This window comes from Panulirus ornatus, chromosome 58, assembly GCF_036320965.1.
Source record: "Panulirus ornatus isolate Po-2019 chromosome 58, ASM3632096v1, whole genome shotgun sequence".
NCBI classification, from domain to species: domain Eukaryota; kingdom Metazoa; phylum Arthropoda; class Malacostraca; order Decapoda; family Palinuridae; genus Panulirus; species Panulirus ornatus.
Genome location: NC_092281.1, coordinates 6,651,317 through 6,668,708, shown reverse-complemented (window position 1 = coordinate 6,668,708; position 17,392 = coordinate 6,651,317). Strand labels below are relative to the sequence as shown.

Below are 17,392 nucleotides of genomic sequence, written 5' to 3'. Positions count from 1 at the left end.
GGATCTGGCAGCGGATGGAACCATGGAAGCGGAGGTGGATCATAGGGTGGGGGAGGGGGCGAAAATCCTGGGAGCCTTGAAGAATGTGTGGAAGTCGAGAACATTATCTCGGAAAGCAAAAATGGGTATGTTTGAAGGAATAGTGGTTCCAACAATGTTGTATGGTTGCGAGGCATGGGCTATGGATAGAGTTGTGCGCAGGAGGATGGATGTGCTGGAAATGAGATGTTTGAGGACAATGTGTGGTGTGAGGTGGTTTGATCGAGTAAGTAACGTAAGGGTAAGAGAGATGTGTGGAAATAAAAAGAGCGTGGTTGAGAGAGCAGAAGAGGGTGTTTTGAAATGGTTTGGGCACATGGAGAGAATGAGTGAGGAAAGATTGACCAAGAGGATATATGTGTCGGAGGTGGAGGGAACGAGGAGAAGTGGGAGACCAAATTGGAGGTGGAAAGATGGAGAGAAAAAGATTTTGTGATCGGGGCCTGAACATGCAGGAGGGTGAAAGGAGGGCAAGGAATAGAGTGCATTGGATCGATGTGGTATACCAGGGTTGACGTGCTGTCAGTGGATTGAATCAGGGCATGTGAAGCGTCTGGGGTAAACCATGAAAAGCTGTGTAGGTATGTATATTTGCGTGTGTGGACGTATGTATATACATGTGTATGGGGGTGGGTTGGGCCAATTCTTTCGTCTGTTTCCTTGCGCTACCCCTGCATACGCAGGAGACCGACAAAAAAAGAAAAAAAATATATATATATATATGTATACGTTGAAATGTACAGGTATGTATATGTGCGTGTGAGGGCATGTATGTATATACATGTGTATGTGGGTGGGTTGGACCATTCTTTCATCTGTTTCCTTGCGCTACCTCACTAATGCGGAAGACAGCGACAAAGTATAATAATAAAAAAAATATATAATAGCCTAAGCATAACTCATTCTTCTTAACTACATTTTCCTGCAGTGGGCATTAAGCACTAGCCCTGCCTTTTGGCAAAAGATTAGAAATGATAGTAGTTGGTGGAAAGATTTTGGCAGAAGCACTGGGTAGAAACATAAGTAGAAGTAGTAGGTAGGAACATCAGGCATGAGTATTAGGTAGAAAGAGTCAGTACGAACATTAGTTAGTAGCTTTTGTCAACACTGCACTAGAGATGCCTTCCACCAGTGGCCTGTTAAGGGTGAGACACTAAAGGATAAGAAGCGGCATTGGAGTTCACTAGTTATGGAGACTATTGCCATGGCCACCCCCTTGAGGTAGTTCCTGTTGGAAGCAGGCATTAGAGATATAGATAGATAGATAAGGTACACTATAGAACAAAACCAGTACAGGAAAGGTGTATAGAACAGTCCTTACAGGGTGTACACAGAAGCTCACATGACATAAGAGCTTAATCACACTTTAAAGCAAACACAGCAAGCTTTTTTCACAATACAGAAAAGGTACATTAAGTAATGCAGAACAGCAAGTTGTTAGTCACAGCACAGTATACAAATTTAGACAGAATACAATCACTATACCAACAGAAAGTAACAACATAAGTAAAAGGCATCCAAATACTGGGATATCTGTTGCTGAATGGAACAGGTGCTGCTGCATCACATGATTAAGCGGCAGCTTCAGCCAATCACAGATCAAGACAACTGATAGTGAAAAGTTAGTAATGTACCAAAAATTACCTTTAATTACTGACAGTGGGCAGCACATCTCTTACATCTGTGCATTATTACTGAATGGTACCCTCTGATTACTAACAAAATTTAGAATTACTTGTGATGGATGATGTCACCCCATGATGACTCCTATTCAGGGGTATCATCACTGAGAGGTTATACTGTATAACAAATTAATATCCCTGACCTATTTTCTACTCTTCCAGAAAATGTCTTATTAAGAAATTGTAAATATTTGAATAAAACTTGTGGCAACGTTTTCACGAGTCATATTCTAGGCCTGGCTTGGCCATGGGTAGAACACAGGGCACACAGGGTAAGAAAACTTTTGACTATCTGCAAAAGAGGTAATCATATATGAATTCTTAACTATATATATTTAGCGCTACCTCGCAAACGCGGGAGACAGCGACAAAGTATAATAAAAAAAAAAATATATTTAGCAAAATGACGTGTTCACAAACTGCTTCACCTTTCTTAATATACTTGAATATAGTATAGTATCAGGAAAAGAAAAATCTTAAATAATTAAGCATATATCTCATTCAAAAATAAATTTCATAAAATTCAAAATCTACACCAGGATGTAATAACATCATCTTCAAGCCATTCAAATATCTGGAGTGTATACATCAGTAATTACAAAAGGTTACAATATTTTTCATGATTCATTTTGCATATTTACATTAAAAGGACATCAACCATAGTCTGAGAACTGATCAGAAAGTATTTGGATTTTTCTACAGAGCACCATCCTCCTTTGCAGTACAGATGCAAAAAACTCACAATACAAGAAACTGGCAGAGTTAGAGTTTCCTTCAAACCTTGCCTCCCCTTTCTTCTCCATGCCATCATAATAAAACTAAGTCTTTCCATGCATAATCCTTACATAAAAAAATTAGGCAACATAATACCTTCTTTCTTAATAAAAGCCTGATTATTAATGTATCTAATGAGTAAATGTTTCAGATGTGCCCATTTCTATAATCCAGCACTTACAAGGATACTGGTGCTCATTAAAATCCCCAGCATTTCAGCTTCTATGTAATCATCTATCATTGTATTAAGCTTTTTTTTCATGTACATATTTGCCATTTTCTGCATTAGTGATGTAGTATCAAGAACTAGCCTCTGAGGGAAAAATCCTCAATTGGCTTTGTATATTTTTCAACTGGAAACAAGGAATAACTTGGAAAGAACATTAAATAACTAAAGCCATTATGTTTTGTTATACTTAAATAAACATGTATACTGGGGAAACTCAACTCCACAGGTTAATATATCACCTAGTTATCTTCATGCTAAGTGAAATGCCGTGCATGTTCACTACCCTTCTGTTGTTTGGGTACTATCTCAAAATCCACTAGTCACCAGTCCATTCTCCTCTGTTTTGTCCCTATAATGGTGTCCCAGCATTTAAGATTCAATGATGAGTATAGTGTTAGCAGTGCTTTAAAAAATATCTGTAGATATTTGTTAGTGTTTATTAGTGGGACTATTTTGATGTTAGTTCTTCAACAACTTTAGAAGTAAAGAAGCAACTTGAAAAGCTGCCAAGTTCTGTGCTGAAAGTGACAAAAAAGTGCACCACTGAAGTGTAATACTGTGCACAGGGAACTCCTACTTAGTCTCTCGTGCATTTTCGGCATTGGAGACAATATATATTTTTGTATCACACACTACATAATTACAGCTGTAATGCTGATCAAAACTAATAATTTCATTTACTATATCAAGGTTAAATTATAAATTACATGATCTGTTATCAAATCCCCTTGGTAATACTGATACCCAAAAACCTGGGAAAATTCCAAAATCCCACAACTTCTTGGCCCCAAACCTGTCAAATGTGTAACACAAGTGTAACTGTATAATTTTTTCATGTGCTAAGAGTGACAATCAATGATATGTGACGAAATATTCAATTACCAGTTATGCCTTCATTACCAGATATTGCACAACACTTCATGCCCGTACATTCAGTCAAATGCAAAGTGCCTCCATCATTATGGAAAATTAAGTGTTGTATGCATAGATAAATTTGTGTTATGAGTATTTTCCTATAGAGCAAAGCCCTTCACTGGTAATCACATGATGCAAAAATTCCAATGGAGAAAATCAATTCTCATATCATGAGACTAATTTCAACATATACTTCTGACAAAAAATACTTACTTAAAGCAGCTATGGAGAGAAAATTGCCCAATCAAGGCAACTGAAAGGCAAACTACAACATGAATGACAGTATACTGCTGCTGGGGAATTGTGGTAGGTTATTATAGTCTCTTGGGTACTTAGATGAGGGTAATCTGACCTACTGATTATGGTCTGGTACCCAAGCCATGGTAGAATACTATGATGTCTTTTCATCTTTGCTGAGAAAACTTTAATTTGCACTATTTACAAATACGATATAATTTATCAGTAGCATATGAATATATTTAAATATATTACAAAGGAATATTTGCATGCTTCTTCCATGGGTTACTAAGTTTCTTTGAAGATAACTTATCCAGGTCTTGACAGATGCGACGTCTTGTAGTGTGTGGTTCTATGATGTCATCCACAAAACCTATAATTGGACAAAAATTCTAAGAAAAAGATTTTTTCAGAAAATGTCAACATAAAAAATATAATTAAATAATTAAGGTTTCCTGAATTTATAAAACTTTATTGTCTTCATGAAACACTTTAAAAATACAATACTGCACAAACTTGTATGGGAATTTGCCTCACAAACTAACTTCCTTACCTCTGACAGCAGCAGGAAATGGGTTACCAAATTTCTCCATGTATTCTTTTTCAATCAGTGCAACATCACTTTTTCCACGATACAAAATAGACACTGCACCTTTGGCTCCCATTACAGCAACCTAAACAAAAGTAAAATCATTTACATCAGGTATTTGCAATAGTTATAAGCCTTTTCCTAACTTGACAACGGATACTGCCCCTCACTCTCATTCCACCAAACCTTTCTCTTTATTCATTCAGGATCACTACACCTGCATACACATTGTCATTCTCTTTACAACTACTTTTCCATATGCCCACCTCACTTCAATAATACATATGATCTTTTATTTCCTCTTGTGATTCTTAGGTACAATTTATATATGCAAAGAAAGAGAATACTGTGGAAGTAGCAGCTAGGAGAGAGCCACCGATCAGGGTGGTATATTACTGGTTCTACCCACTGATCAGGGTGGTATATTACTGGTTCTACCCACTGATCAGGGTGGTATATCACTGGTTCTACCCACCTGGGTATCATGATGGTTAGAGACAGCTGCATAAAGAGTCAGGACTTCAGTGGTTGTCAAGTTGCAATCCTCAGACCTAGTTAGCTTTTTTTCCTGTTTCACACACATGTGGGCTGTTAGCATTCTGTCTACAAACATACAATCTCTCCTGGTCACACATAACACTTGACAACACTTAACTCACAATACTCATTCCTCATAACTCTATAATTTCCTGCAGTGAGTGCTTTGTGCTAGACCTACCTTATGGCAAAATGGTAAGAGCAATACGTAGAAACAATAGGCAGGAACATTAGAAAGAAACACTAGGCAGAAGTAGTAGGTGGGAACATTTAGGTGTGAGCATTAGGTAGAAGTAAAAGTTTAGAACATCAGGTAGAAGCAGCTGGTTGGAACATTAGGTAGCAGCCTCTGGAAACACTGGTAAAGATGCCCTCTCCCAGTGGCCTGTTAACAGGGAGGCACTAAATGGCTAAGAAGCAGCAAAAGAGTTCACCATTTACAGTGTCTCTTTTACTGTGGCCATTGCCTTAAGGGAGTTCCCAAAAGGAACAAGTGTCAGAGATATAGAAGATAGACATGAAAATGGCAGTAGCTCCCAGATTATTTTTAGCTCAATGTGGGATCTCTGAAAATCTGACAGCTGTTGTATGATTTGAGGTACTAATGGTACAGATGTGACACTCAAGAGATATTTCTAAGTTAACCAATTTGAAGAAACTAATCTTTTTTTTCATACTTGATCATCATTTCCTGGGTTAGCAAGGTAGTGCTATGACACAACAAAGAAAGGTTGCATCTGCTCACATTTATTCTCTTGCTGTCATGTGTAATGTACTAAAACCACAGCTCCCAATCCATAACCAGGCCCCACAGACCTCTCCATGGATTACTCCTAACACTTCATATGCCCTGGTTCAGTTCGGTGACAGCATGCCACATCGTTCCAATGAACGCTATCCCATGTACGCCTTTCACCCTCCTAATAATAAAGTAAGTAATGATCACAATCCTCAAGACTGTGGCAGTTTTTGTTGATCTAATTTAACCACCAAAAAACCTTTGAAGAGACCCAAGTTGTTTGTTTTTGTTGTTTAATGGCATATTCGAAAATGTGACTAGCATTTGGCTTCATTAGTACTCACCACTGCCATACATGATAGCTCATAAGACAGCTTCAGTAAAATGAAATGGGGAACTAATATTGATCACAGTTTATTTGGGGGAGGCATGTAAAGACAGAGATAAATGGAGACTTTTCCTCTGTAGCCATCCCCTTGATGGGAGTTCCTGGAGGGAATGGGTATCAGAGATATAGGTAGGTACTTCTGTATCAAATTCAAAATGATCAAAATGTTATTTTTTAAAAATCTTTGTGCTTACACACTCCATATTTCTCCCACTCTGCATTTTCATATAAAGTTTCAGTTCTTTTTTTTTTTTTTTTTTTTTTTTTTTTTATACTTTGTCGCTGTCTCCCGCGTTTGCGAGGTAGCGCAAGGAAACAGACGAAAAAAATGGCCCAACCCCCCCCATACACATGTACATACACACGTCCACACACGCAAATATACATACCTACACAGCTTTCCATGGTTTACCCCAGACGCTTCACATGCCTTGATTCAATCCACTGACAGCACGTCAACCCCTGTATACCACATCGCTCCAATTCACTCTATTCCTTGCCCTCCTTTCACCCTCCTGCATGTTCAGGCCCCGATCACACAAAATCCTTTTCACTCCATCTTTCCACCTCCAATTTGGTCTCCCTCTTCTCCTCGTTCCCTCCACCTCCGACACATATATCCTCTTGGTCAATCTTTCCTCACTCATTCTCTCCATGTGCCCAAACCACTTCAAAACACCCTCTTCTGCTCTCTCAACCACGCTCTTTTTATTTCCACACATCTCTCTTACCCTTACGTTACTTACTCGATCAAACCACCTCACACCACACATTGTCCTCAAACATCTCATTTCCAGCACATCCATCCTCCTACGCACAACTCTATCCATAGCCCACGCCTCGCAACCATACAACATTGTTGGAACTACTATTCCTTCAAACATACCCATTTTTGCTTTCCGGGATAATGTTCTCGACTTCCACACATTTTTCAAGGCTCCCAAAATTTTCGCCCCCTCCCCCACCCTATGATCCACTTCCGCTTCCATGGTTCCATCCGCTGACAGATCCACTCCCAGATATCTAAAACACTTCACTTCCTCCAGCCTCTCACCATTCAAACTCACCTCCCAATTGACTTGACCCTCAACCCTACTGTACCTAATAACCTTGCTCTTATTCACATTTACTCTTAACTTTCTTCTTCCACACACTTTACCAAACTCCGTCACCAGCTTCTGCAGTTTCCCACATGAATCCGCCACCAGCGCTGTATCATCAGCGAACAACAACTGACTCACTTCCCAAGCTCTCTCATCCCCAACAGACTTCATACTTGCCCCTCTTTCCAAAACTCTTGCATTTACCTCCCTAACAACCCCATCCATAAACAAATTAAACAACCATGGAGACATCACACACCCCTGCCGCAAACCTACATTCACTGAGAACCAATCACTTTCCTCTCTTAGGAATTAAAAAAGCAAATGCTTCACTGCCACATGCAAAAAAGCAACCAAAATTTCTCAGCAAATGCACCTTAACTTTTAAACACCGGAAGAGTATTAGAAAGTTGTCCATGATTTGGACAAAAAGGCTCTAAATTTCTGTTTCCCAGGATATGGGCAAAAATGTGAACTACATAACTACTTCCATAGTACAGTGATGAAGTTAATTCATAGAGCCACTATAGAGGGGATGGTGGGGTGAGGCCTCCGAAAAAAATTCAGCAACAACTCATCACTGTTTACAAAAGAAATGCACAAACGTAAAAGTTATGTAAATTAAAGCTACAATCATTCGCATGGCCATGAGATAACCTTTAGATACTGTGGAATTCCCCTGGCAATAGGGGAGGGGGGGTTTGTGTGCCTTGTAACTCACATTCACTAAATGACATATCACTTCATGGATATTATGGTGACTGTGCTCTTAATGAAATGTTTGAGGACAATATGTGGTGTGAGAAGGGTTCATCAAATAAGAAATGATGGGGTTATAAAGAGGTTTGGTAATCAGGGGAGTATGTAAAAAAGAGTTGAAAAAGGTGTACTGAAATGGTTTGGACATATGGAGAGAATGACTAAGAGGGTATACACAGTGAAAGTGGAGGGAACAAGGAAAAGGGGGAACCAAGGAGGTGGAAGAATGGAGTGAAAGAAGCTTTAAATGTATAAGGCCTGAATATGCTCAAAGGTATAAGGCATACATGGGAAAATTGAGCTAAAGCGATGTGGTATACAGGGGGTGACATGCTGTCAACATGCTGCACCAGGGCATATGAAGCTGTCAGGGAAAGCAATAAGATCTATGGGGTCTGGTTGTAAATAAGAGGTTCTAGTTTCTGTACATTATAGACAACTAGAGAATGGATGTGAGAGAATGAGGACATTTCTTCAGGTTTTTCTAGTGCTACCTCACTAATGTGGGAAATGGCAAATAAAGTATGAAAAATCTATTAATTTTTTTTTATCTATACATATTTACACTTCACAATTATCTTTTTACATATATATTTACACTTGAGAATTACTTTCAGAGTGGTGGTCTATGTAATAAGCACCTATAGACGAAGAGACACTCAGCAGCCTCACAGACGTCAAAACATCTGTGGGTTTTTTAAAACATGCCAGGGAAAATTAGCACTCATATTACTCTTTATCACCTGCTGAACAAGTCAACATATGATAACTAATGTTTAAAGGTTAATTTCTGGAACTTGCATTACAAAGATGTTCTATGAGGTTTTCATGTTCTTCCAGGAAATAGTATTTCAAATTAATTATTCTTGGGTTGAATAAATTTTCAACTCTTACCTCAGCTGTAGGCCAAGCATAATTCATATCCCCACGTAAATGTTTTGAAGACATCACATCATAAGCTCCTCCATAGGCCTATAAATAAAGAGATCTTAGCATTAAAACAAAATGTATTTGCTGAATATCGTTCCCTGACTCATCAAATGGCAGCACATGATTATCATATTAGGTTCATGATATCTTGCATCTTTTTTTGTCCGTTGTCTGGTGCTAACTTGATGTATATATGTGTACATACACATGTATATACATACACGTCCACATGCACATATACATACCTACACATCTCAACATATACATATATATACACACACAAATATACCTTCTTTCTTTCATACTATTCGCCATTTCCCGCGTTAGCGAGGTAGCGTTAAGAACAGAGGACTGAACCTTTGAGGGAATATCCTCTCTGTTCCATACATAATTCATACTGTCTGCCCTTATTCATTCCCGTTGCCACCCCGCCACACATGAAAACCCCCTACCCCTGCATGTGCGCAAGGTAGTGCTAGGAAAAGACAACAAAGGCCACATTCGTTCACACTCAGTCTCTAGCTGTCATGTATAATGCACCGAAACCACAGCTCCCTTTCCACATCCAGGCCCCACAAAACTTCCCATGGTTTACTTCAGATGGTTCACATGCCCTGCTTCAATCCACTGACAGCAAGTCGACCCCGGTATACCACATCATTCCTATTCACTCTATTCCTTGCACGCCTTTCACCCTCCTGCATGTTTAGGCCCTCATCACTCAAAATCTTTTTCACTCCATCTTTCCACCTCCAATTTGGTCTACCACTTCTCATTTCTTCCACCTCTGACACATATATCCTCCTGGTCATTCTTTCCTCACTCATTTTCTCCATGTGACCAAACCATTTCAAAACACCCTCTTCTGCTCTCTCAACCACACTCTTTTTATCACCACACATCTCTCTTACCCTTTCATTACTTACTCAATCAAACCACCTCACACCACATATTGTCCTCAAACATCTCACTTCCAGCACATCCACCCTCCTCCGCACAACTCTATCTATAACCCACACCTCGCAACCATATAACATTGCTGGAGCCACTATTCCTTCAAACATAACCATTTTTGCTTTCCAAGATAACATTCTCGACTTCCACACATTTTTCAATGCTCCCAGAACTTTCGCCCCCTCCCCCACCCTATGATTCACTTCCGCTTCCATGGTTCCATCCGCTGCCAAATCCACTCCCAGATATCTAAAACACTTCACTTCCTCCAGTTTTTCTCCATTTAAACATACCTCCCAATTGACTTGTCCCTCAACCCTACTGTACCTAATAACCTTGCTCTTATTCACATTTACTCTCAGCTTTCTTCTTTCACACACTTTACCAAACTCAGTCACCAGCTTCTGCAGTTTCTCACCCGAATCAGCCACCAGCGCTGTATCATCAGCGAACAACAACTGATTCACTTCCCAAGCTCTCTCGTCCACAACAGACTGCACACTTGCCCCTCTTTCCAAAACTCTTGCATTCACCTCCCTAACAACCCCACCCATAAACAAATTAAACAACCACGGAGACATAACGCACCCATGCCGCAACCAATATTCACTGAGAACCAATCACTTTCCTCTCTTCCTACTTGTACACATGCCTTACATCCTCGATAAAAACTTTTCACTGCTTCTAACAACTTACCTCCCACACCATACATTCTTAATACCTTCCATATATATATATATATATATATATATATATATATATATATATATATATATACTATATATATATATATTTTTTTTTTTTTTTTGCTTTGTCGCTGTCTCCCGCGTTTGCGAGGTAGCGCAAGGAAACAGAAGAAAGAAATGGCCCAACCCACCCCCATACACATGTATATACATACGTCCACACACGCAAATATACATACCTACACAGCTTTCCATGGTTTACCCCAGACGCTTCACATGCCTTGATTCAATCCACTGACAGCACGTCAACCCCGGTATACCACATCGCTCCAATTCACTCTATTCCTTGCCCTCCTTTCACCCTCCTGCATGTTCAGGCCCCGATCACACAAAATCTTTTTCACTCCATCTTTCCACCTCCAATTTGGTCTCCCTCTTCTCCTCGTTCCCTCCACCTCCGACACGTATATCCTCTTGGTCAATCTTTCCTCACTCATTCTCTCCATGTGACCAAACCATTTCAAAACACCCTCTTCTGCTCTCTCAACCACGCTCTTTTTATTTCCACACATCTCTCTTACCCTTACGTTACTTACTCGATCAAACCACCTCACACCACACATTGTCCTCAAACATCTCATTTCCAGCACATCCATCCTCCTGCGCACAACTCTATCCATAGTCCACGCCTCGCAACCATACAACATTGTTGGAACCACTATTCCTTCAAACATACCCATTTTTGCTTTCCGAGATAATGTTCTCGACTTCCCACACATTCTTCAAGGCTCCCAGAATTTTCGCCCCCTCCCCCACCCTATGATCCACTTCCGCTTCCATGGTTCCATCCGCTGCCAGATCCACTCCCAGATATCTAAAACACTTCACTTCCTCCAGTTTTTCTCCATTCAAACTCACCTCCCAATTGACTTGACCCTCAACCCTACTGTACCTAATAACCTTGCTCTTATTCACATTTACTCTTAACTTTCTTCTTTCACACACTTTACCAAACTCAGTCACCAGCTTCTGCAGTTTCTCACATGAATCAGCCACCAGCGCTGTATCATCAGCGAAAACAACTGACTCACTTCCCAAGCTCTCTCATCCCCAACAGACTTTATACTTGCCCCTCTTTCCAAAACTCTTGCATTCACCTCCCTAACAACCCCATCCATAAACAAATTAAACAACCATGGAGACATCACACACCCCTGCCGCAAACCTACATTCACTGAGAACCAATCACTTTCCTCTCTTCCTACACGTACACATGCCTTACATCCTCGATAAAAACTTTTCACTGCTTCTAACAACTTGCCTCCCACACCATATATTCTTAATACCTTCCACAGAGCATCTCTATCAACTCTATCATATGCCTTCTCCAGATCCATAAATGCTACATACAAATCCATTTGCTTTTCTAAGTATTTCTCACATACATTCTTCAAAGCAAACACCTGATCCACACATCCTCTACCACTTCTGAAACCACACTGCTCTTCCCCAATCTGATGCTCTGTACATGCCTTCACCCTCTCAATCAATACCCTCCCATATAATTTACCAGGAATACTCAACAAACTTATACCTCTGTAATTTGAGCACTCACTCTTATCCCCTTTGCCTTTGTACAATGGCACTATGCACGCATTCCGCCAATCCTCAGGCACCTCACCATGAGTCATACATACATTAAATAACCTTACCAACCAGTCAACAATACAGTCTCCCCCTTTTTTAATAAATTCCACTGCAATACCATCCAAACCTGCTGCCTTGCCGGCTTTCATCTTCCGCAAAGCTTTTACTACCTCTTCTCTGTTTACCAAATCATTTTCCCTAACCCTCGCACTTTGCACACCACCTCGACCAAAACACCCTATATCTGCCACTCTATCATCAAACACATTCAACAAACCTTCAAAATACTCACTCCATCTCCTTCTCACATCACCACTACTTGTTATCACCTCCCCATTTGCGCCCTTCACTGAAGTTCCCATTTGCTCCCTTGTCTTACGCACTTTATTTACCTCCTTCCAGAACATCTTTTTATTCTCCCTAAAATTTAATGATACTCTCTCACCCCAACTCTCATTTGCCCTTTTTTTCACCTCTTGCACCTTTCTCTTGACCTCCTGTCTCTTTCTTTTATACGTCTCCCACTCAATTGCATTTTTTCCCTGCAAAAATCGTCCAAATGCCTCTCTCTTCTCTTTCACTAATACTCTTACTTCTTCATCCCACCACTCACTACCCTTTCTAATCAACCCACCTCCCACTCTTCTCATGCCACAAGCATCTTTTGCGCAATCCATCACTGATTCCCTAAATACATCCCATTCCTCCCCCACTCCCCTTACTTCCATTGTTCTCACCTTTTTCCATTCTGTACTCAGTCTCTCCTGGTACTTCCTCACACAAGTCTCCTTCCCAAGCTCACTTACTCTCACCACCCTCTTCACCCCAACATTGACTCTTCTTTTCTGAAAACCCATACAAATCTTCAAGTGTTTTGGGAGCAGCTGAATGAGTGTGTTAGTGGTTTTGATGCACAAGACCGGGTTATAGTGTTGGGTGATTTGAATGCAAAGGTGAGTAATGTGGCAGTTGAGGGAATAATTGGTATACATGGGGTGTTCAGTGTTGTAAATGGAAATGGTGAAGAGTTTGTAGATTTATGTGCTGAAAAAGGACTGATGATTGGGAATACCTGGTTTAAAAAGCGAGATATACATAAGTATACTTATGTAAGTAGGAGAGATGGCCAGAGAGTGTTATTGGATTACGTGTTAATTGACAGGCGCGCGAAAGAGAGACTTTTGGATGTTAATGTGCTGAGAGGTGCAACTGGAGGGATGTCTGATCATTATCTTGTGGAGGCAAAGGTGAAGATATATATTTATATATATATATATTTTTTCTTTTTTTCTTTCAAACTATTCGCCATTTCCCGCATTAGCGAGGTAGCGTTAAGAACAGAGGACTGGGCCTTTGAGGGAATACCCTCACCTGGCCCAATTCTCTGTTCCTTCTTTTGGGAAAAAAAAAAAACATGCGGGGGGGTGGGGGGAGGGCGGGGAGTGGGGTGGGTTGGATCGATGTGGTGTGCCGGGGTTGGTGTGCTGTCGGTGGATTGAGTCAGGGCGTGTGAAGCGTCTGGGGTAGGCCATGGAAGGCTGTGTGGGGCCTGGATGTGGAGGGGGAGCTGTGGTTTCGGGCGTTGTTGCGTGACAGCTGGGGGCTGGGTGTGAACGAGTGGGGCCTTTGTTGTCCTTTCCTGGCGCTGCCTCGCGCACATGGGGGGAGGGGGGTGTTCCGTGTGTGGGGGGGGTGGCGGTGGGGGTGAGTAAAGGCGAGCAGTGTGAAGTGTGCATGGGTGTGTATGTGTGTGTCTGTGTGTGTATATATATGTGTGCACTGGGGTGTGTGGGTGTGTATATTTGCATGTGTGGACGTGTGTGTGTGTGTGTGTGCATGTGTATGGGGGTGGGTTGGGCCGTTTCTTTCGTCTGTTTCCTTGCGCTGCCTCGCAAACGTGCGAGAGAGCGACAGAGCAAGGTAAATAAATAATAAATATATAAACTCCCTGGGGATAGGGGAGAAAGAATACTTCCCACGTATTCCCTGCGTGTCATAGAAGGCGACTAAAAGGGAGGGGAGCGGGGGGCTGGAAATCCTCCCCTCTCGTTTTTTTTTTTAAATTTTCCAAAAGAAGGAACAGAGGGGGCCAGTTGAGGATATTCCAAAAAAGGCCCAGTCCTCTGTTCTTAGCGCTACCTCGCTAACGCGGGAAATGGCGAATAGTTTAAAAGAAAGAAAGAAAAGAATATATATATATATATATATATATATATATATATATATATATATATATATATATATATATATATATATATTTTTTTTTTTTTTATACTTTGTCGCTGTCTCCCGCGTTTGCGAGGTAGCGCAAGGAAACAGACGAAAGAAATGGCCCAACCCCCCCCATACACATGTATATACATACGTCCACACACGCAAATATACATACCTACACAGCTTTCCATGGTTTACCCCAGACGCTTCACATGCCTTGATTCAATCCACTGACAGCACGTCAACCCCGATATACCACATCGCTCCAATTCACTCTATTCCTTGCCCTCCTTTCACCCTCCTGCATGTTCAGGCCCCGATCACACAAAATCTTTTTCACTCCATCTTTCCACCTCCAATTTGGTCTCCCTCTTCTCCTCGTTCCCTCCACCTCCGACACATATATCCTCTTGGTCAATCTTTCCTCACTCATTCTCTCCATGTGCCCAAACCACTTCAAAACACCCTCTTCTGCTCTCTCAACCACGCTCTTTTTATTTCCACACATCTCTCTTACCCTTATGTTACTCACTCGATCAAACCACCTCACACCACACATTGTCCTCAAACATCTCATTTCCAGCACATCCATCCTCCTGCGCACAACTCTATCCATAGCCCACGCCTCGCAACCATACAACATTGTTGGAACCACTATTCCTTCAAACATACCCATTTTTGCTTTCCGAGATAATGTTCTCGACTTTCACACATTCTTCAAGGCCCCCAGAATTTTCGCCCCCTCCCCCACCCTATGATCCACTTCCGCTTCCATGGTTCCATCCGCTGACAGATCCACTCCCAGATATCTAAAACACTTCACTTCCTCCAGTTTTTCTCCATTCAAACTCACCTCCCAATTGACTTGACCCTCAACCCTATTGTACCTAATAACCTTGCTCTTATTCACATTTACTCTTAACTTTCTTCTTCCACACACTTTACCAAACTCAGTCACCAGCTTCTGCAGTTTCTCACATGAATCAGCCACCAGCGCTGTATCATCAGCGAACAACAACTGACTCACTTCCCAAGCTCTCTCATCCCCAACAGACTTCATACTTGCCCCTCTTTCCAAAACTCTTGCATTTACCTCCCTAACAACCCCATCCATAATCAAATTAAACAACCATGGAGACATCACACACCCCTGCCGCAAACCTACATTCACTGAGAACCAATCACTTTCCTCTCTTCCTACACGTACACATGCCTTACATCCTCGATAAAAACTTTTCACTGCTTCTAACAACTTTCCTCCCACACCATATATTCTTAATACCTTCCACAGAGCATCTCCATCAACTCTATCATATGCCTTCTCCAGATCCATAAATGCTACATACAAATCCATTTGCTTTTCTAAGTATTTCTCACATACATTCTTCAAAGCAAACACCTGATCCACACATCCTCTACCACTTCTGAAACCACACTGCTCTTCCCCAATCTGATGCTCTGTACATGCCTTCACCCTCTCAATCAATACCCTCCCATATAATTTACCAGGAATACTCAACAAACTTATACCTCTGTAATTTGAGCACTCACTCTTATCCCCTTTGCCTTTGTACAATGGCACTATGCACGCATTCCGCCAATCCTCAGGCACCTCACCATGAGTCATACATACATTAAATAACCTTACCAACCAGTCAACAATACAGTCACCCCCTTTTTTAATAAATTCCACTGCAATACCATCCAAACCTGCTGCCTTGCCGGCTTTCATCTTCCGCAAAGCTTTCACTACCTCTTCTCTGTTTACCAAATCATTTTCCCTAACCCTCTCACTTTGCACACCACCTCGACCAAAACACCCTATATCTGCCACTCTATCATCAAACATATATATATATATATATATATATATATATATATATATATATATATATATATATATATATATATGGAAAAAGGTGAGAACAATGGAAGTAAGGGGAGTGGGGGAGGAATGGGATGTATTTAGGGAATCAGTGATGGATTGCACAAAAGATGCTTGTGGCATGTGAAGAGTGGGAGGTGGGTTGATTAGAAAGGGTAGTGAGTGGTGGGATGAAGAAGTAAGATTATTAGTGAAAGAGAAGAGAGAGGCATTTGGACGATTTTTGTATATGTATATGTATATGTATATTTTTTTTTTTTTTTTTTTTTATACTTTGTCGCTGTCTCCCGCGTTTGCGAGGTAGCGCAAGGAAACAGACGAAAGAAATGGCCCAACCCCCCCCCCCCCATACACATGTACATACACACGTCCACACACGCAAATATACATACCTACACAGCTTTCCATGGTTTACCCCAGACGCTTCACATGCCTTGATTCACTCCACTGACAGCACGTCAACCCCTGTATACCACATCGCTCCAATTCACTCTATTCCTTGCCCTCCTTACACCCTCCTGCATGTTCAGGCCCCGATCACACAAAATCTTTTTCACTCCATCTTTCCACCTCCAATTTGGTCTCCCTCTTCTCCTCGTTCCCTCCACCTCCGACACATATATCCTCTTGGTCAATCTTTCCTCACTCATTCTCTCCATGTGACCAAACCATTTCAAAACACCCTCTTCTGCTCTCTCAACCACGCTCTTTTTATTTCCACACATCTCTCTTACCCTTACGTTACTTACTCGATCAAACCACCTCACACCACACATTGTCCTCAAACATCTCATTTCCAGCACATCCATCCTCCTGCGCACAACTCTATCCATAGCCCACGCCTCGCAACCATACAACATTGTTGGAACCACTATTCCTTCAAACATACCCATTTTTGCTTTCCGAGATACTGTTCTCGACTTCCACACATTTTTCAAGGCTCCCAAAATTTTCGCCCCCTCCCCCACCCTATGATCCACTTCCGCTTCCATGGTTCCATCCGCTGACAGATCCACTCCCAGATATCTAAAACACTTCACTTCCTCCAGTTTTTCTCCATTCAAACTCACCTCCCAATTGACTTG

The 17,392-nt window shown here is 41.2% G+C and overlaps 1 protein-coding gene across 1 annotated transcript in view; it reads right to left on the bottom strand.

Annotated features, from left to right (window-relative positions):
* Positions 1-2,202: 2,202 nt before the first annotated feature.
* Positions 2,203-17,392, bottom strand: part of LOC139766909 (propionyl-CoA carboxylase beta chain, mitochondrial-like) — a 47,419-nt gene continuing 32,229 nt past the window's right edge. Inside the window, exons 8-10 of the mRNA XM_071695935.1 lie at positions 8,886-8,963; positions 4,430-4,550; positions 2,203-4,249 (exon numbers count right to left, since the gene is read on the bottom strand). Of these exons, the coding sequence (XP_071552036.1) occupies positions 4,128-4,249; positions 4,430-4,550; positions 8,886-8,963 (321 nt within the window). The 3' untranslated portion in view covers positions 2,203-4,127. The remainder of the gene's footprint in view (positions 4,250-4,429; positions 4,551-8,885; positions 8,964-17,392) is intronic.